Source organism: Perognathus longimembris, chromosome 4 (assembly GCF_023159225.1).
Source record: "Perognathus longimembris pacificus isolate PPM17 chromosome 4, ASM2315922v1, whole genome shotgun sequence".
Classification (NCBI taxonomy): Eukaryota; Metazoa; Chordata; class Mammalia; order Rodentia; family Heteromyidae; genus Perognathus; species Perognathus longimembris.
Window position 1 is genome coordinate 38,878,303 of NC_063164.1, and position 22,702 is coordinate 38,901,004.

The 22,702-nt window shown below is 34.2% G+C and overlaps 1 protein-coding gene across 8 annotated transcripts in view; it reads right to left on the minus strand.

Annotated features, from left to right (window-relative positions):
- The window catches only part of Gulp1 (GULP PTB domain containing engulfment adaptor 1), a 216,083-nt gene that overhangs the window by 21,578 nt on the left and 171,803 nt on the right, over positions 1 to 22,702 (minus strand). For all 8 annotated transcript variants that reach the window (XM_048345117.1, XM_048345116.1, XM_048345114.1 and 5 more), the window contains 2 exons: positions 15,403 to 15,501; positions 8,171 to 8,308 (listed from right to left, as the gene is read on the minus strand). In XM_048345117.1, the coding sequence (XP_048201074.1) occupies positions 8,171 to 8,308; positions 15,403 to 15,501 (237 nt within the window). The remainder of the gene's footprint in view (positions 1 to 8,170; positions 8,309 to 15,402; positions 15,502 to 22,702) is intronic.

Consider the following 22,702-nt stretch of genomic DNA (forward strand, 5'->3'; position numbering starts at 1 on the left):
TAATGTTACCAGTAGTAACATTAAATATTGAAATCATCATGTTCCCATTAATCTACTGAAGTTCAAACAGTTGTGTTATAGAATTTAAAATGTAGGTTATTTCATTGACATTGTCATTTTTCAGCTATTTTATGCTGAAGAAGGATTTGAACTCTAAAATAGTTTCATATAACTAAATAAAATGCAAAATATGTGCACAACTTTATGTAGCAGGGATAACCTGTGATATAAAATTACAGAAGAAATCTGGGCACCAATGGCTCACATATGTAATCCTAGCTACTCAAGAGATTGAGATCTGAGAATCACGGTTCAATGTCTGTCAGTCAGGGAAGTCTGGAAGTCTCCTATCTCCAAGTAACAGGAAAAAAAAATCAAAGTGGAACTTTGTGTGAATAAAGTGGCAGAGCACCAGATTTGAGTGAAAAAGATAACAGACAGAAGCCCCAGTTGATGCCCCAGTCGTGGCAAATAAATATCTTTAAATGATTGATTAAAGTATCAGCCCAATGTGTTTATTTAATAAGACATGTTCAAGTCCACAATGTTTAATTGATAACCCTGTTGATCATTCATATTATTTATAAAGAACTTTAAAAAATATATGCTCTCTTTATATTGAGTACGTGGCTACTTGGTATATATTCTGCACATGTTACGCAAACTGATTGTTAAGACTGTATGGATGAGGATTATAACTCACAGATAAGGAAACTGAAATTCTTTTCTCTACGATGGTATAACCTGCATAAATCTCATTAGTGACAGCAAAAACCAGGAGCTCAGACCCAGAATTCCTGACTCCTAAACCTCTGCATTTTGGAGAGGAAAAGACTAGTAAAGTTAAGATTCAAAATAGTAGAATGTACAGATCATTATTGTACAGCCAAGTGTTTAGACATGTTGCATAACTATTGTATTATTGAACACAAAAATATATTTATCCCCTCAGAAAGGGTCACATGTTTATTTCTAGTCAAATCACATTTGTCATGAGTAACCATGACTCTAATTTCTAAGATTATGGATCAATTTTGTTTGTCCTTGATATCCACGAAAATGGACCATTTAGTATGTATTGTTTGGTGTCTGGATGAATTTGCTAACATAGTGTTTTTTGAGTTTTACATATGTCACAGTATTCCATTTGTTTTATTGGTGATTTTCCCTGCTATACATTTACTATTAATTTTTGCTGATGGACATCCATCAGAATCCATTTTTTTTAGTTATGAACAAAATTGCTACAAAAGTTCTTGTGAAGTCTTTTGTAGTATTTTCTGATTGCCACTGTATTAATGAGTACTTTTTATTTTTATGTAATAATGTCATGTGTTTTTTAGTTCTCTGTGTATTTTAAGACCTATTAATTTCTTCATTCATTTTCTCTTTCACATGTAATATATGATATAACTAAAAGTAGATAGATGACAAACAGATAAATAGAGATAGATAGATAGATAGGTATCCTGAAGTTTGGCAGGCTTCCCAAAATTGTAATTGATCTCATTTGGTGATTTTTTTCAGACAGGAGAAAGTGATTTTTTTTAAATTATATAACTTAGAGACACACAAAGACCCTTAATAATACATAATAAAAATAGCTATTCTCCAAACAACTGCAGCAAATTCTTATTTGGAAGATAGTTCATATTCCCACAAAACTGTATCTGTTTTTGTTGTTGTTGTTTTGTTCTGTTTCCTTGTGTGTGTGTGTGTGTGTGTGTGTGTGTGTGTGTGTGTGTGTGTGCCAGTTCTGTGGATTGAACATGCAGCCTGGGCACTGTCCCTGGGCATTTTTGCTTAAGACAAAACTAAGAAACTTTTCTTTCTAATAACTTAATGAAATATAAAGAGAAAGAATTACTTTTCATTAAAGAAGGCTTATTTCAAAATATTTTAAAGGGCAGCCAATAACAATATATAACAAATAACTTGTTAGTCGACATTGAAGAAGAATTTTGAGTGATTTCTCCTATTATTAATTATATATGATTCTTTTGACAATGAGCCATTTTTCTACAGAGAAAGAAATTATTGAGTAACAGAGGTTAAATTCTTGCTATGCTATTCATTTGATGCCATAACATCAGCAAAATGCTATGTAGTAGTTCCATAAGCTTGTTAGAAACTAAAGTTAGATTATTTCAAAAGCAATGTAATGAATAATGTGTCATTACAAACATTTGAAAAAATTCTGAAAAGGAAATAATGGTTAACTGGTTGACATTGACTATATTTCACTTATTAAATTAAGAAGTCAATTCAACCATCACAATGAAGTCCTTATTTGAATTTTGTGGTTTTTTAATTTAATGAGATGACTATAGAAGTTTATAAGTATGAAATCATAATATAACATCATTTTAGCAGGAAATTGAATTCCAGTCTTGGTGTGTATTAGTTAAACTATATAGTTGTGCTTCTATAATTATTAGCTTTGTTACTTTGGGAATTGCAGTGTAACTCTCTGACCTGTGTTTACTTAAAATAAGATCAACAGCTCAGTCCAACTAGGCCAGAACCTACTTTTTAAGTAAGTGTATATTGTGTAATCAATTGAGATTTACATCCAATTGTAAGAAATAGTACAGGAAGATCTTGTGCATACTTTTCCAATTTTTCCCAGTGGAGAGGTGTCGGGGCCTCTGAGGACCCCTTCCCCCCTGTGGCCCGGGGAAATGCCTGAACCTCAAATTATGAAAGAAACACCGCCCTACCTCTCATACCAGCAGAAGGAGTAAGGCATGTCCTTACCAAACTGCTCTAAGCTGAAGTGGGATGCCGAAATCCCTTCCTCGGCCTACCATAATGTGTCAGGAGCTGCAGGACAAAGATATCGAGGAGAAGGTTGGATGTTTGAATGGGTCTCACAGGATTTAATTGGGAGGGGGTTTATATAACGGTAATGGCGGAAAAGGAGGGGGACTGGCCAAAGGGCCAGTCATAGGCTAAAGACCATGTCCGTCATGGTGATGTCACGAACTTCCTCTGTGGGCGGGGACTACAGCCCCCCAAGAGCTGGGTCTCTGTAGAAGTCCCTGCCATGATGGCACGCACGTGTTCGCCCCCAGGGGCGGGGGCTTCTCTTCCTGTTAAAGGCGGAAGAAGAGGGGACAGGCTAAAGCCAGCTGTGGCCTCTTAAAGGCACAGCTGTCCCCAAGAGAGGAAAATGATTATTGTAACAATACAGAATAATTCCATCACCACAGTAATCTCTGAGCTTTTTGATAGGCAAGACCCTATTCTAGTCCTTTACTTAGGCTATTGGCAAATATTAGTAATCTATTCTCCATTTCTATAATTCTGTCATTTATAAGTGAAACAGGAATAGAAGGAAAAACACATAATGTTCTGGAATTTTTGAACTCCTACTCTACAGTCAACTAGGTCATTGTGCATACTAGTAGCTCATTCCATTTTATCACTTGGGGTGTAACCAAGTGTGCTTAATCATTGACCCATTTCTTGGGTGTGCGTATATTGTGTAATTATAATAATCTTAAATTTGGGACTCATATCAATGAGTATTCATGTGTAGTATTCATGGTTTTTGTGTGAACATTTAAGCTTTGATTTTTCTGGATGACTGTTCAACTGTTTCATATGATAGTTGCATGTTAACTGACAAAATTGTTTTTCTAGACTGATGGAGCATTTTTCTATCCCTAGCAGCTCTATTTGACACAACTAGACTTTCAGAGAGCTGTGCAGTAATAGCTAAGTCTGATTTCAAAGTGATTTTCCTTAATAGATGCCATTATTGACTATCATTTTATTTTTGCCCTTTTCAATGGAAAGTTCTTTCCAGACATTTCCAAAAAACTTAATTATTTGGTTAACCAGTGTGTGTGTATGTGTGTGTGCGCGTGCATATGTATTATTGATGTTTGAAGAGATGGCATCACAGAGGAACAGTTTCATTTCATCCCTTGGAGTCCACATGTTCCTGATTTTTGTTTCTTATCTTATTGTAATGACTTGAAAGTTAAGGAATGCATTTAATAGCAGCTAGAGTAAGAAGGCTTTCCTTGCTTTATATTGTTTTTAAAGTATTCATTTTATAACCTCATATAAGGAATTTGAAGTTGTTCAGACACCTATAATCAAACTGAGAAGGTTTTTCTGCTTTTAGTTTTTAACAATGAGTGTTGATTTTTTCTAATACTTTAAACAATAGACTGATGATTATATGGTAAAAGACATGTCATGATTTGAAAATTCGCTCTTTTCTAGTATATTTACTTAGTTATTGTTTCTCATTCTCAGAATGACTTTATATCACATAAATCTTCATAAGCTTTATTTTAATATCTGCTTGGTTCATTGAATTAATAAAAATTCTCTTTGTAGCCAGGCGCCAGTGGCTTATGTCTGTAATCCTAGCTACTTAGCTGACTGAGATCTGAGGATTGCAGTTCGAAGCCAGACCAGGAAGAAAAGTCTCTATGAATCTCTTATCTCCAATTAACCACTCAAAAAATGGAAGTGACACTGTGGCTCAAGCGGTAGAATGCTAGCACTGAGCACAAAGAGGCTCAGGGACAGCATCCAGGCTGAATACAAGCTCCACAACTGACAAAAAAAAAAATTGTAAAAAAAAAACCCTCTCTTTTTAAATATCTTTTTTATATATAGAATATACCATTGCTATGATTCATTTTTAATTATTTTTTACTATTATTTATGTATTCTGAATTTTAGATTCATTTTGCTTTGGCTCTAAGAATATATCCTATATGATTAGAGGATTTTTTTTTTAATTGAGGTCTGTCTGTAGCTGAGAATAGAGTGCATTTTGGCAGATGGTACTTGAATGCTTGAAAACTAGTGGTTTCTGGGTGGAGTGGTGCCTTTTATTAGGTCCAATTGCTTGATGGTTGTTGCACTGTATATCTTTGATGATTTTCTTCTGGTTGAAGTTTCCAAATATAACCGTCTACTTGTATATCATTTCTGTTCTACCCATTTGTACTTCTAATTTTCAGTATTGTTAGTTGGTCATGCATACTGATTGTTTTGGCATCTTGATAGTATATTTTTTCTATTGTTATATAGTCTTTTTTGACTTTTCTTTGCATCAAAGGTTACTCTGACATTAACAAAGCTAACCTGCTATATGTGAATGACTGCATGATATATTCCTTCCCTTTCTTCTATCTTCAAACTACTGATGCCACCTATATTCATCCTCCCAGTTACAATTCCTTATAGACAATGTGGATTTGAGTTGTGTTTAATTCAATTTTAATATATATTCAATTAGTTTATGTGGGATTTGTATTTAATGTGATCTTATATGTTAGGACTTAAGTTTGTAGTTAGCAATTTTATTTTTTAATCTCTCTTCATTTTCTGCTTTGTTGTCACTGAATTTCTGTAGGGTTTTAAGGCACTTACTATAAAAATTTTTTGTAATTAAAAAAATTAACAGTGTTTTTAAATGAATCTCATACAGCTTTTAAGTGATTGCTCTTGGATTCTCACTGTGTTTATTTTATTTATATTATTTATCACAGCTGCCTAGTAATGGAAGTTTTTCTAGTTCAAGTGAAGTACGGAAACAAACCCTTCCCTCAGTCTTTCAATTTTCTGTTGTTAATATAGGTCTTCGCATATTTCACTGCTGTGCATATAAATATATGCTTAGAATCAAACCAGAATGCAACACTTCTACCATAATACATAACTCAGAAAACTATATATTTGTTCATATGCTTCCTAATCCTTTTCATTCTACCTTCATGTTTTCTCAAGGGTCTGTCTTTTATTTTGTTTAGAGACATGCCCCAAACCCAGCAACCGCACACTATTTAGGGAAGGTTTAGTAGTAAAACAGTTGTTATTCATATGATAATTTTTTAACTTCTTTAACCCTTGAAATATACATTGGCTTGGATCTTCAATTCTGATTTGACAGTGATCCAACCACAGTAGTTAAAATATCTTGTTACTTCCTTCTTAACTTGATGTTTTCTTAAGATAATCACATTACCATGCAACTTGACCTAATTCTATAGATAAGGAACACCTTTTATTGGTCTCAGCATTTCTTTGTCATTCATTGCCAGAAAATTGACTATGTTTTAGTATGTAGGTATTTGGAACAATGCTGTTTGAGCTCATTTAATATTTTGAATGTATAGGTTTATGTTATTTGCCAACTATGGGGCATTTTCAGCTACTATTTCTTTTTTCTTTTAAGCTAGGCAACCTTATTTCTTTTTGGGGGGATTCTGATAACACAATTTATTTGATGAATTTAGTAAATTCCAAATTCCTCACTCTTGGTTCCAATTAATATTTAATATAAGATGGGAAGAACTGTGCTTTTAAAAGTTAGTTCTGAAGTTACACAGTGAATGACCTTAGGCTTCAATAAATCATATTCAACCTTCACAAAAGAGAACTTTGGTAGACTATATCAACAAGAAAGTAAAAGGACTGAGAATTAATAATAGAAAATATGTTCGCCAGAAATAGGATTTACACTTTAAAATTTAATGGAACTCTACCAGGGTTCTGGCAAATTTCTAGTTTATGATCAAGGAACAAGTTTGAATAGATGTCAAAAAAGGGAAAACAAGTGGTACAAATCTATAAAAGGCTGATATGTATGAACAATATTGTTTACGAACCATTTCAGAGAGCTATAGGAATTTTACTTCTATGTATAAGTCACTGAGTTCACTCTTCAGTGCAAATGTTGTAAAAAGCTATTATGTCTTACACATAGCAGATAGTCAACAAATATGAATTGCAGCCCTCTCAATCTCACCACAAAATCATCTGCAGATTACCATAGTTAAAAAGCAAATTATTGCTTTCATTCACTAGAATAAATTTCAAAAACTTTTTGAACTCCATAAAAATGTCTTTTTCTGTGAGTCTACAACACGAACTTACATAATAAGTATATTTTTCAGATCAGTTCTCATAATGTTCACTAATTTCCAAGAAGCTATGATGCCAAAGTAGCTTAGTACATATGCTTACCATTTTCTAAAATTTAATTTTATTGTCAAGATGATGTACAGAGGGGTTCAGTTACATATGTAAGGTAGTGAGTACATTTCTTGTCAAACTTGTTACCCTCTCTTTTTTAAGGCACTAAAGTTAAAAATATACAGGAAATAACTTGCATTATTTTGGGTACATTTTCAACACAGAATTTTCCTTATTGAAAAGCTTATTGAGCTCCTGTTATCCACTTGATACAAAAATTATCAAAGTAAAAAAGTATTTGTTTCAAAGAGTGCACATACTAAAACCAGAGGTATAAATTCCATTATGGTCATCATCATAGTAAGCTGTCTTCTATTTATGGAGAACAAGGAAAAATAGCACATAAATGAGTGATGGTCTCTTTCTTTTTTAAGCCAACAATGCCGTAGAGATTGAGATGATCTTTTCCTACTGAAGTCATCTGGATGCAATGTGAGTGGAAGGTGCATCTTATGTTTTATATCAAGAACACAGATTAGATTATGATTGGAATTATCATGTGCTTGTAAGCACAATACAATGATATGGAATTTTCTTTATGATTCAAGATGATTAAAAAACTATTGTATGACTTATTTCTGGAGTTCCCTAAATGTCCTTACTTGCTAAGAACATTAGATTACTTATCTCTCTCTCTCTCTCTCACACACACACACACATACACACATATGCATGTACAAATACATGATTAATTACCTTTCATTATATGAAACAATTTTCAATGTAATTGGAGACTCATTTAAGAAGTCATGGAGCTTTAATTTCCCAAGGTTTAGCATATTGATTTCCATTAAGCTTATCCTTTTCAAGAAAAAAAATAAAACTAAAACACATTTTCTTCAATATCACAATGTGCATTGTACTCAAAAATTGGGTGGAAATAAAATTACAAACATATTAAGTGATTAAAAGAGACACAAATGCACAGAATAAGTAGGCATGGTGTTCTAATGAAAGAAATTTGCATGTAAGCATTTGTTCATGAACATATGAATTTAATTAAGGGTGAAATCCTGAGTATACTCTCATGACAGGATGAATCTATTAGTGCACTTAAGTATTTGCAGACCTCATTCTTTTCCAAATCCTTTACTAATGCAGGAAACAAGACAATTCCTGGCTTGTAAAAGAGAACAAACCACCCTAAAACATCTGGCATACTTACACACTTTTCGCTGTCAAATACATAGCACAAATGTTTATTTGATTCTGAATCTTTGCATATGAAAGTGAATATCCTCTTGTCAGTTTTATCATCTGCACAGAATGATATTCTATGAAGTTGGCAATTGTGCTGGACTTCCTGTGAACACAGATGGAAATGAATATAGTTGATAGCATTTCATCCGCTTTCTGAAATGCCAGTTTGTGTTAATAATACATAACATACAACTTTAAATGTGTAATCGTCATCTGTCACACTTTGTTTTTATAATTGCATAGACGCCAGCCTTAAACAAATAAACATTGAGGATGGATATTCTGACCTGAAGATTAATGATAATCATTCCAATAGTACTTAGAACAATGCAAATTTAATACAAAAGGATCAGTAGGTTACAAACTGAGAAGAATCTGAGCTGCCAAGAATGTTAAGAGAGTATTTGTTTTTCACGCCTACAAGTTTATGAAGGAGAAAGTTGAGGTTCAAAGAGATTAAAATATCTCTAAAAGTTTATATGATTGGGAAGACTCTTTCAAATCCAAATTCCCTTCATTTATATTATTGCTAATAATGAGTATTGTAACTTAGAACACAGGCTTGTCTGCATAAAATTTCACATAAAATATACAATTATTTCTTCCTTCATAGATATATCTTCATGATTTCTCCTACATTCATGGAACTTCTCTAAGAAAGTCATTCTTATTCTTGAGAGAAGAGCCCCCAAATGACTGAGGCTATTCAGTAGAAAGACAAAAACACACCAGACAGAAATCACTGCAAACACACACACACACACACACACACACACACATGTATGTGTAGCTGAGTAATTGAACCCAGGGCTTCCAGCATACTAGGCAAGCACTTTATTGCTAAACCACATTCCCAGTCCCTCCTGACCATTTTTTTAAAACATGTTGTACATAGGAAAAACATCTTATTTAACTGTGACTAATATAAACACCTTTTAAAAAAACAATCATTCCTTTTATTTTTTATAGCTATAAGCAATTTATTTTTCAAATTTGTATTATAACATCAGGAATATTAATCAGAATCATGGGTCATTCGCATTACTATGAGTGTTTTAAAACATTAAATATGGAAGCAAGAATAGATCCATCCAAAGGAGATTGAATGAATTCTTCTTCCAAAAAACTTTAAGCCAGACATCACAGTATTTCTCTAAACACAGTTTCAGACAACTCAACTACCTAGGATGCTTGCTCCCTGGATTCAGAATCTCACAGACTTTGATCAAAATAAAAACTGATGAGCCAAGACTCTTCACTCCATAAGCTTAACATTGGCTTATTGGCTTACTGAGATTGTATACATCACTCTTTTTAAAAATTTAATTTAATTTTATTGTCAAATTGATGTACAGAGGGGTTACAGTTTCATACGTTAGGCCCTGGGTACATTTCTTCTACTGTTTGTTACTCATCCCTCATTCCTCCCTCCTCCCTCCCCCTTTCCCTCTCTCCCCGTGAGTTATTCAGTTGGTTTACACCAAATGGTTTTGCAAGTATTGCTTTCGGAGTCATTTGTCTTTTTATCCTTTGTCTCTCGATTTTGACATTCCCTTTCACTTCCCTTGTTCTAATACCAGTATATACAGTATCCAGTGTATTCAGATGAGATTCAGTGATAGCAGGAGTTCAACCACAGGAAGGGATACAAGAGGATCATCCACAAAAGAACCTACAGTTTCACATGGCGTGTTAAGGTAATTACAACAATGATATAACTAACAGTCGTTTCCATAACATGGAGTTTATTTCAGTTAACATAATCTTATGTGTTCATAGGGGCATAGCTTTTAGGCTCCTGTGATCCTCTGCTGTGACTAGCCTAAACCTGTACTAATTACTCCCTATAAGGGAAACCATGGAATCTATGTTTCTTTGGGTCTGGCTCACTTCACTTAGTATAATTTTTTCCAAGTTCTTCCATTTTATACATCACTCTTATTTGCCTTATGGTCCACCAAACTACTTTAGTGCATGAATTTCAACAGTTAGAAAAAATTAAAAAAAAAAAACAAGAACAAGGTTAAAAAAGAGGGCTCAACTTACATAGGCCTGTTTCCTCATAGTTTCATTGCGATGTTTTTATACATGCACAAAATGTATTTTACGAGACGAGCACTTAACCACTAGGGCATATTCCCGGCCCCACAAAACATATTTTAACCATACCCACTCCACATTTCCATCTCTTACAATCTCCTTTCACCCTTTCTCCTTGAGCCCATTATCTTCTCTAAGATTCTCCCTTCTAATTTCCTGCCCTTTTCTTTTTGTTTTTAACACAGGCTTTTGATGAGGTATCTTCTGCTTCTTGCAATTAGGGACTAGAGAGACAAGGACCAAACACATTGGTATATGACTCTTGCTTGTAATTTTTTTTTTTTTTTTTTTTTGCCAGTCCTGGGCCTTGGGCTCGGGGCCTGAGCACTATCCCTGGCTTCTTTTTGATCTAGGCTAGCACTCTGCCACTTGAGCCACAGCGTCACTTCTGGCCGTTTTCTATATATGTGGTGCTGGGGAATTGAACCCAGGGCTTCATGTATACCAGGCGAGCGCTCTACCACTAGGCCATATTCCGAGCCCCTCTTGCTTGTATTTTAAAGCTAATTGTTCAGTCTCCTTTTATACTGACATTTCCTTTTATTTAGATATCTCTACACCCATTAAACGATAACCCTCTGGGACACCATAGCTCTCAAATGCTGACACATCTGAATCAGTCATGCAACTGTAACTATACTAGTGACGAAAAAGAGGAGATAAGATAGGACATGAATTTATTTTTGTATCTTTATGGGAAGTAATACAAAACATGCCAAGCACACAGAACTGATGTTGAAGTTTTCAAAGCTCATCACTCACTCAGCCACTAGCGTAGTCACAGAAAGTTGTGACTTTAAACAGGTGGGAATTGTGTTAATATTTGTTGAGATTAAAAGGTATCTTTTTACAAAAGAAGACTGTAAAGTTCCGTATGTTGTTGGTTCATACCAGTAATCCTAGTTATTCAGAGGCTGAGATTTGAGGGTTGCAGTTTAATGCCAGCCCTGGCAGGAAAGATGAATGAGATTTTTATCCCCAATTAAATACCAAAGCCAGAAGTGGAGCTGTGGCTCAAGTGATAGAGCAGTAGCCTTGAGCAAAACACTCAAGGACAGTGCCCAGTCCCTGAGTTCAAGCCTGGTTCAGGACTGGTACAAAAAATAAAATTATATGAAGATTTGGAGCTGAAACATAATTTTGTATCATTTTGAGGGTCTGTAGTTTTTTTCAGGATTTTATGAATGTTAAGTGTAGTATTTACTACTGGTTAAATAGAATAAGGAGATCTGGGAACAGAGAAATAAAATACATTCAAAGTAAATACTTTGGGTGGTATGCAAGTGTACACAAATGTATTAATTGAAATACACTAACTTCAGAGGAGAACACAAGCAGTTTAATTCCTTAGAAAGGTTAAGTCAGGGTGCAACAAACATCAGGAAATGGGTACAACCTACCCTTTTCAAGTACCCATTTCCTGGGGTAGAAGAATAAAAAGAAGTGGAGGGTTGGGAAAGCTAGACAAGAATATCAAGAGGGATGCCAAAAATTGATCAAGATATTATATTCCTAAACTTCTTTGTTGAATGCCAACTCCTTTGCACAACTATTTAGAGTTAGTAAAGATATTTAAAATACTTTATTAGCATTGGAATAAAAAATCAATATATATGTTTATTCTCAATCTGTATGTCTTGTGTTCAGCACCACCTAACAAGTGAGAAAGCTGAAAGAATGAAAGATATGAAAGAAATATGTTATAACTAATTGTTACAGAGAAGACTTCACTGTAGTTCCCAACCATCCCAATGGGAAAGAAAAATTTCCTTTTTTCGGTAAAGAATGACTTTATTGTATTAACAGTATATTTTAAATACTGGATATATACAATTTAACTATAAATAAATTTATTTTAGGAGGCCTATATTTCATTGTGTTGTTTTTCTAAACCACATCTTTTTTTATTTTTTTTGCCAGTCCTGGGGCTTGGACTCAGGGCCTGAGCACTGTCCCTGGCTTCTTTTTGCTCAAGGCTAGCACTCTGCCACTTGAGCCACAGCGCCACTTCTGGCCATTTTCTGTATATGTGGTGCTGGGGAATCGAACCCAGGGCCTCATGTATATGAGGCAGGCACTCTTGCCACTAGGCCATATCCCCAGACCCCTAAACCACATCTTTTGCCTACAATTAAATGAATAACATTTTCTATTGGATCCATACAAGTTTCTAATGCATGTATGTGAAAAGGCTGTCTACATAAAAAAGTTCTCGTTCCTTCTTTCTTTCTCTCTCTCTCCTCCCATCTCTTAGAAACACACAACACACACTAGGCCTCATGATTCTGTGAAGACTTTAAAACTCCAGGACTACGTTTCAGACTTCAGATAGCTCAAAATTCAGGTGTTTCTTTTTACACTAAAAAGTAAGAAAACGGAAACTGGGTATCTTTTAATAAAAATTGTTATGTATAAGAAAATGCGAGTTGGGGTAGGGAAGAAGAAAACGACATTACTGATTTGAGGAGAGCCATATGGAATGATGGAAAATCACTTGGCTACTTCACTAATATTTTATAACTCAAGTGTAGATTGTGGGAGGCCTGAAACTTAAGGAACAGAATGATAGCTTGACAGGATGTCAATGGGAAATTACTGGTATTAATTTGAAAATAATGTTTACCAACAAGAAATATAGTGTCCATCTTGGGGTTGGAATTTAGGGTCTGGGCACTGAGCCTGAGCTGTTTACTCAAGGCTGGCCCTCTTCTACTTGAGACACAACTCTACTTCCAGCTTTTCAGGTGGGTCACTGGAGATAAGAATCTCACAGACTTTCCTGCCTGGCCTGGCTTCAAACTGTAATCTTCAGATCTCAGTCTATTGAGGAACTAGGATTATAGGCATGGGCCACCAGTGCCCTGAAAGCATCTCCTTTTTCATATAACTTTTTTTTTTATTACTTTATTTACTGTCAAAGTGATGTACAGAGGGGTTACAGTTTTATAAGTTAGGCCATGTCGGTGCTTGAGTCTACTCACATTTTTTTCACAATGGCACCTACTATTCTTTTTAATTTTTCTTTTTTATTTATTTGCATTTTGAGTAAAATCCCAAAGCTCAGGAGGGTAGGGAGAACAAAATCTGACAAACCATAAGTCATTGCTCAGATGGGCTTCAGTAAGTAGGAAATGAGGAAAGAAAATGTAAATGAAAATGATTCTTTCATTTGAGGAAGTATTATCATTATAAAGGTTAAATGAAATTCTGTGATAAATAACAGATTTAGGTTAAAGAAAAGACTGTAATGCATATGCATACAAGTTCTGTCCACATTGTGCCTCATTTGATGATAAGCCTGTGACTCCTTTTACAAACACAGACATCTCACACCTGTGACATTAGTGCTAGTCATTAAGTAGTGTGTAACGTCTTTATATTTTGTACTTTTTGAAAAATATGTTATTGCAACATAATCAAATACTAAAGAAATTTTCTAAATATTTATGATTGAATCAGTTATTCAATTCTATATTATATTCAAATGATGTGATCACATCATATTTATATTATTTAAATATAACTAGGATTCAAGTATATAATAATATTCAAAATTTGTAATTTTTTTTTCTTCTTTAAATTAATTTATTTTTTGTTTCCAAAAGAAGAGAGTGAAACTATTATTCAGGATTGATTTATTTAGGCAATCCTATTTCACTAGGATTAACACACACTTTAGGTTCATTAAAACCTTCAGAAACCATTAAAATAAGCCTTTATGGCTGGGTGCTAGTGGCTCATGTCTATAATCCTAGCTACTCAAGAGGCTGAGATCTGAGGTTGGCAGTTCAAAGTCAGACCGAGCAGGAAAGACCATGAGACACTTATCTCCAATTAACCACCAGAAAACCAGAAGTGGCACTGTAGCTCAAGCAGTAGAACTCTACCTCAAGCTGAAGAGCTCAGGGACAGTGCCCAGGCCAAGAGTTCAAGCCCAATATAGGACCAAAAAAACACAATAACAACAACAACCAAAAACCTCATAGAAACTCTATGCAGGTACTATTAGTGCTATTACATGCAATTTACATAGAAGGAATATTGAAAAAATCTTAAGTAAGGATATGTAGAGAAAAAAATGGCTATTTAATTCCACTAAAAAATTGTAAATATTTAACTCTGTATCTAAACACACTCCAAGCCCAATAAAGAGTTAGTATGATTTAGTAGAAAATTTTCACCATAAGCATGGCCTATACATGGTCCATTTAGGCTGGACATTTGCCACTACATACTCATATAATTTTCAGAGATAATGCCAAAATAGTGGCTACTTTTCTTTGTGATTGTATGTAATACTAACACTTAGGTTGCCATTATGTTTTGGTTGTACTGTCCCACTGTAACTTATTGTAATTTATTAGCATATTTTCTTCTCTGTAGCCACTCCTGATTTAATAAATTTTTCTCGGCTAGGGTTCAGAAGGTAATTCCTTGCTTTCAACTGTTTTGATCCAAATGATCCAATTGCATGATTTTATTATATATGCATCACCCTGCCATTAGCCATTCACCATGTCCTTTTTCTTTGTTTTGCCACTTCAACAGCAGTTATTTTGAGATAACCATTACTAAAGTCTGTGAGTCTTTATTATTTAATACTGAGGGTAGATAAATAAAGGGATCATACTAGATAGTCTAATTGCAAGAGATCTTAAAGTTATGCCTTGAAAACTTTGAAGGAATGCCATTGTTTTAAAATATGGAATTGGAGAACAGTAAACATGGGCACAACCATGCCATACTCCACTTGTTCAAAGGTTCTCAAATCATGATTATGGAGACATACCTGAGGCTTTCAAGCCTATTTTTCCGATACCCTCACACCATTTTAATGCAGCTATTCCAACAGGCTACAACTTGAAAATGAAGCCTGCTGTGTACAACTGCGACACTACAGTATACCAGATGTAGTCAAACTTTAATTACAAGAGTCACTGGGTTTCTTTGTAAGTTGTAGATTTGACATTCAGTAGGCCTAGAACAGAGACTGAGATTTGCTATTTCAAATGGAAGCAGATTCTGGTGCTGGTGGAAACTGGCATTCAAACAACTAATTAAAGATTTGAGTACTCTGCCACTCAAAAACAGCCTTACCTTTGTTTTAGGTTCTAGAATCTTTACTCCATAAATTGATATTTGCAATTCAACCTTGGGGATTTTCTGACCTTCAGATTTCTTGATGTGTCTTGCAAACTAGAAATGAAAAATTATTAACAAAACTATTATTCTGTTCTTGTGGTGAATAAGCACACATACAAATTTGATGTTTCTAGTCAATGACAGGGTTAAAAGAAAGATTGCTCATTGTAAAGTTTGGGGGAAATGTTCTCAAAATACTTAGGAAGCATGGCAATTTACCAATATAATTCAGATTTATTTTCAATAACAATTATAAAACATGATTTTTAGCCAACTTTTCACGACATTTGAAAAACTAAATCCATTTACAAAAAAATAAACATTTCACAAAATGCACATTTTGTATGATGATATGCAGAAATGTATCGATTTTTTTCTGTGGAATTTATTTTAAATGTAGAGAACATACCATTCACCAGCTCTGGATGTGCCATCTTTGTACATCCAGAGGTATTTTCCTATTTTAATGCACTGTCCTGTCCACTCAAATAGGAAAAACAAACGAAACAAAAATCGGCTAACAGAGTTGAATCAAAGATAAGGACTGAAGTAATTAGAATAATTAAAACTCTCTGATGTAGATCTACATTCTACATAGAATTACCAATATAGCATCATGAAATCATAAACAACTTGCAGTGCTTTCAGAGTAGTAGTAGCTGTATCTTTATATTTGTTTGTTTTGTATTTTGCCAGGTCTGGGGCTTGAACTCAAGGCCTGAGCACTGTCTCTGGCTTCTTTTTGCTCAAGGCTAGCAACTTGAGCCACAGAGTCATGTCTGGCTTTTTTCTATATATGTGGTGCTGAGGAATTGAACCCAGGGCTTCATGTATGAGAGGCAATGTATCTTTATATTTGAATTAGAGTGTGCCAAATGTCTGTTAGGTTCTGTAGAAAATTAAAAAAAAAAAAAGAAACAAAAAAAGTTCATGAACTTTGTTTCTCTCCCAGTTATGCCCAATTTTATGGTAGAAATATCAGATATGAACCCCTGATCCATGTCTGTACTCCTAGCCATTCAGGAGGCTGAGATATGAAGAATTAAGATTCAAAGATAGCCAGCAGAAAAGTCCATGACATCCTTCCAAAATAACTATAAAATAAAAAATAAATAGAACTGGAGATGTGGGTCACATGGTAGAATACCAGCTGGGCCTTGAGTTTAAACCCAAGTACAACTAAAATTTAGAAAGAAAAGTAAGTTTATAAAAGCCCAGTTAAATTTGACTATTAAACAGTAAATATATTTTTAAAGTTTTTAGAACAAAAATACACAAACACATATGCACAGAAACATAATATGCATCTGGTATTTATTGTAAATATGTCCAAAGCAATGTTTGGAATTTGCTTTTGTTTTTAAACACTTATTCACTAAAATGACAGAGGGGGTAAGTCTGATCCAGGTATAATCTAGGCTCATATGTACACGTCAAAATGGAGCTCCCTTGATTTTGGTGCTGACACAAATAAGAATGAGGGGGAAAAAAACCACTAATTATCTAAAAGTTTAATTCTAATGTGTTTTCTAATTTTAGCTAGATACACCAATATCTACCTACTTTTCATTTACTTTGCATCCCCACTTTTCTGTTCAAAAACAAAGGACAAAAAAGTATTCCTTTTTAGTAGGGTTTCTCATCCCCTTTCTAAAGCTTCCAAGTTATTTTCTAGCATAAATTTTTCAGCATATGGAAAATCATCTTAGCTTGACTCAAAATAGCTCACATGTAAGCCAAGGCGGAGCTTGAGTCCTCTTGTGTGTCATATTTATTTGCATTCTGCATCTCACTCTAATAGAAGGCAGATGTGAAGACACATGGCTTAGCTCAGTCCTGCAGCAGAGTGGTTAAAGGCCTTTTGCTCTTTTCATGGCTTTGCACTGCCATGGAGAGAGTAACATATTTAGTACACACATGAATGGCTTGTAGTGTCTGCTTTCATTTCCCTGAGGGTGTCATTTGTTTCATTCTATTTCAGGTTGGACAACTTTTCAGCTTGCTGTCTTTCCTACTACATGAATGTACAATGAGGTTTTTTTTCACCCTCTTTGGTCTCCTGCAGTCATATATTTTACACATAACTAAACCAACTATTGCCAGATATTTCCTTTTTGTCTCTTACTATAAGAAACATGCTTTGCTTTCATGCAGGCCAAAGATTTTTTCCAGCCATCTCTCAGGGAATGTTTATTAATTTTTCCCTTCTGTAATATCTTCTTTGAATTAGCATAATTAAATAAATTGCAGGCTTTCACCTGTAAAGGTCTACAGAGTCAGTGGCTCTGCAACCATGTGAAGGCATCTGAGTAAATGAAATCCCATGAGTAGCTGTAGTCCCACCCACAGCTGTTTCCTTGGCACTTCTGTATTACAGACACAAGAACATGCAGTAACTTCCAAGGCCTCTACATCTGAACATAAGCAACCATTCATCTGACCTCCTATCACACACACACACACACACACACACACACACACACACCACACAACCAGTAATAATAGTGCTATCTTTTTGAGAAGGGAAACAAGAAATGAAAGAAGGAGCATTAATGTTTAAAAAACACACAGATATACTCACACACTTGCGTGCACACACACACACAACCAATAATAATAGTGCTATCTTTTTGAGTAGGAAAACAAGAAAGAAGTAGCATTAATGTTAGAAACACACACAGATATACACACACATACACACAGGAGGAGTAAGAAGGAAACAAGAGAAGAAAGATGAGATGGTGAACAGGAAGAGGACAGTGAAAATAACAGAAAGCAAAAAACACGTGATGAAAAGTCCCTCAGTCCTTCCTGCTCCCATCAAGATGAAATAACTATAATCAAAGAGGCTTCAGAGATCACAACATCCAGGTTGCTATTTCAAAGTTATGAAAAAGTACATCCCAGTGAAGTTATGCACTTTAATCATGAAATGGGTTTGTAGTAACTAATGCTAAATACTCCAGTACACTTTTTTTTGCCCACTGCACATTTTGTATCTAAAAGAAAAATACTCAGTTCTGTTTACATGAATTTCAGAGTTTACACTGGTTATTGAACTTTGTTGAATATATGCCACAAAATTCTTGTGCCTAAGGTTATATTCATCCAATTTATATTTTAAAACCTTTTTAATATTCTCATCAACATTATTTCTCCCTTTTGTATTATCCTCAGTAGTTGTACAACAGGTTTCAATTCAACACTTCAGTTTGTGACTACAATGCATCTTGAATAAGCTGTTCTTTCAAGATTCTCCCCCATCTCTACCAACCTTACCTATCCTTGTTTTGATCTCCTAAAACTAGAGCTTACTGTTGGCTACTATTTGCATATTACTCTCGAATTCCTATCCATTTTCCTACAAATATACTATTACTTGTGTTCCAATCTAAACTACTGCTAATATAAAAACATTGGATAACAGGGCACTCAATCCATCAGCCTATCTTTTATAATAGTCTCTTTTTTATTTACTATTTTAATTTAGTGCTTATAAAATCTTCATGCAAAAAGGCTTTCAATTATTATTTCAGCGAATTCCTTCCTTGGTAAATTTGGGTAGTATGATCTACTATTTAAACTTGAATACAATTAGCCAATAAAAATTCTAAGGCAGTGAAGCATAGGCAATCTGTACACAGATACAGCCAACCATAGCAAGTTTATGGCATCATGAGATGACTGAAAGGCATGGAAGATTACTTATTCTTTTTTTTTTTTTTCCAGTCCTGAGGCTTGAACTCATGGCCTGAGCACTGTCTTTTTGCTCAAGGCTAGCACTCTACCACTTGAGCCACAGAGCCACTTCTGGCTTTTTCTATATATGTGGTGCTGAGGAATCGAATCCAGGGCTTCATGTATACGAGGTGAGCACTTTTACCACTAGGCCATATTCCCAGCCCCTGCTTATTCTTATTAGCTAAAAATGCATCACTCCTTAGCCCAATTGTTAACAGTTTAAAGAGAGAATTCAGTTTTAGTGTCAACCTTACACAATCCATCTATTCTCTTCAATGGTCTTTTTATTTTAAGTGAAATCTAACTATTGTATTAATGGAGTATACACTATTTGGCAAGAAAATAAATGTTACTTTGGACCAATTATTCTGTGCTACTTTTCCTCATCGTTTCTTAGAATTAAAATATTAAGTTATTCTTAATACTCATGTATTGAAATCAGCTATGTTTGAATAAATTACAATTTGGCTTTAAGTACTTTATTAATTAAGTAACCGACTGTGTAGACAAAACAGCTATGCCACATCGGGTGTTGATGAAAAAAGAAATTCCTGGCTAACCCTAATACGACTTGACAGGGATTCCCCAAACCCATCTTTTCTTGAATTTACTCTGGGATCAATAGAACTTCACTAGAACTCCATGGTAGTGGAAGATGCTTCCTTGATATTTAGGGCCCAAACATGCTGTCCTATGCTGACCATGCAGGAAAAGAAACAAGGTGTGAAGGCCATAGTCTACTACTTTTTCATATATACAAACATTATAAAAACTCATTTATGAAAATATATTTCAGTAATGTCTGTACTAGCTATATTAATAAACAGAAAAATCACTGTGGAAAGTGAAATTCACTACAATAACAGCATTGTTAATATACAGAAAGTTTTTAAATTATAAATTTTAAGATACTAAAATATAATTAAGCAATTCCTGAGCGTGGTTGAGAAATAATCCCCTTCTACAACTACTTAAAAATAAATTTACGGAGCTGGGGATATGGCCTAGTGGCAAGAGTGCTTGCCTCGTATACATGAGGCCCTGGGTTCAATTCCCCAGCACCACATATACAGAAAATGGCCAGAAGTGGCGCTGTGGCTCAAGTGGCAGAGTGCTAGCCTTGAGCAAAAAGAAGCCAGGGAACAGTGCTCAGGCCCTGAGTCCAAGCCCCAGGACTGGCCAATAAATAAATAAATAAATAAATAAATAAATTTACAAAAATTTAAAATTTTTTTTGAATATTTAGAAAGAAATAGAACATTGTTTTGACAAAAGCTGAATGTGAAAGTAAAAACTCCAAATCTAACAAAAATGTTTACATTTAAGAAAATAACCTAAACTAGAAATGTCCATAAAATGAAGTTAAGAAAAATTATGTTGTAATTTTTTCTTCAAGTCTAACCATGAATCATGCAATACAAAATAAAAAGAGAAATTACTGAAAATGTTTTGTTTCCTATTATTTGTCTTGGATAAACTTTGAACCCTTAATGCCACATATATTTAAATATAAACATCAGTATAATGTTAACTTATGAATAAAATAAAGCCAAATATTAAGCTACAGTAGATTTTACAACGCTCACAGGATACATATATTTGAGAAAAATAAGCAACTAAATGGGGTTATGTACAATTGGTAGTCAAGAAATATGTTTTTATTCATAGAACCATACTACCACCTGCTGGTGATTTCTACACATGACAAAATTTACAAGGAGTCTCCCATTTTTTGGAGTCTGAGACCTCTGAGGTCAAAGTAGTAAAATGATTAAAAATATCAAATATAATTGTTTTATTCATTCTTATTAGTATAATAATCTTTAGGCATACCTTCCTGACATACAAAATTGTGCAAGCATCAGACTATTGATTGCTTCTCAAATGAATATGTATTCTGGAAGACATTTGAGAGACAAAAGCTACTATCCAGAAGTATATACTTTTAGACTATATTAAATTGTTTTTATCTTATGAAAAGCCATATTTTTATTAAGTAAATACATTTGTAAGTATTATACAACAGAGAAACAACTACTATGTAAAAGCCCACAAGACTGTATGCAAATCCTCCTTCTTCAGGAAGCGTTTAATTTCAAATATCTCTTTACATTTGACCTAATACAACTGAATCTTTTTGGGTTTGGATTTAACTGAAAAAGAAAAAACAACTCCTAAATATAAAAAAGATGAAGTGTAAACACTGTTGCTCTTTTATAAAACAGTCTGAATGCGGTGAAGGTAGATATTTTGCAACATTTTGAAAAACAGCAGGCTGATTTCTGCTCTAAATCCCCTCTACAAACCATGAATTCTTCAGAACTTTCTAGTTGTCATTAACAATGTTGTGGTCCAACAAGGCAAATGTAAAACATTACCTACTCAGTAGTGAAAACAAATGATTAGCCAGGCTACTTATTTTCCAAATGCAAGAGATATTATCTAGAAATACTTTAACATTTTTAACGAAAATGATTATAAAATACTTAGGTGAACTGTTTATATGTGAAATCAACAGATAAAACATATCTGCCTTTATTTCTTCATAATATAAAGCATTCCAATTTTACTTAATTTAAGTCATAGAATAAATTCTACAGGTATGACTTTCTAAAAAGAAGTTAATACATTTTTTGTTTCTTTTCTTTTTTACAGTTCAAACCCACTGGAGCAGCCATGTTTCCACCCTACTTTATGCCTGTTATTTTGAAAATTGAGTTAGTGACCTTTTATGCCTAGGCTGGCTCGGATCCAGGATCCTCCTGATTTAAAAATCCTGAGTAATTAAAATTACAAGCATTAGCCACTGGCACAGAGCAGAAAGTAACACTTGAGTGTTCACAATGTTACTTAGAACAGTTGGAAGCCCTAACTCTCCTGAGGAAGAGCTGGATGACCTTTATCTTTATGCATTATCTCATGTGAGACTTTTCCTAAGAACTTATTAAATATGTGCTATTTCTCAGATTTTTCTCAAGAAGTTGGTTGGTGATGAATATATGTTCCCACTTAGATTTTTCTCAGGACACCAGTGGATAATGAACCTGTGGTTTTTGCTTAGATTAGCTCAGGAAAGGTGTATGGATTATTGGTCATGTGGAGCTGCGACCAATGTCCTCCTATTCTCTCTTGATATCATCAGATATACGGGTGACTGTCCACAGACATGGCTACTTCTTCTTGCATGGCCTATTAGGACATCTCTGCAAACTTTTTCTTTGAAATCAATTCTAACTCCCTATTTTCAACTGATGAATACACTATTCTATCAATTGAAGATAGTTTTTATGTCATTCCTCACTTAAGGTAAGTCCACTAGCTTAAGAAAAGTAAAGGCAAGCTACTGAAAGTCAATGCATATGAATTTCTGTAATTCAGCATATTTTTAGTGAGTAGAAGGCAACATAGCACAGAAAATATGTGATATTCAGAAAATAATTGCATGTACATAGTTATTACTAAAATATTTCCTTGATATGATGATATTTAGTCAATTGTTCATTTTTAACAGGAG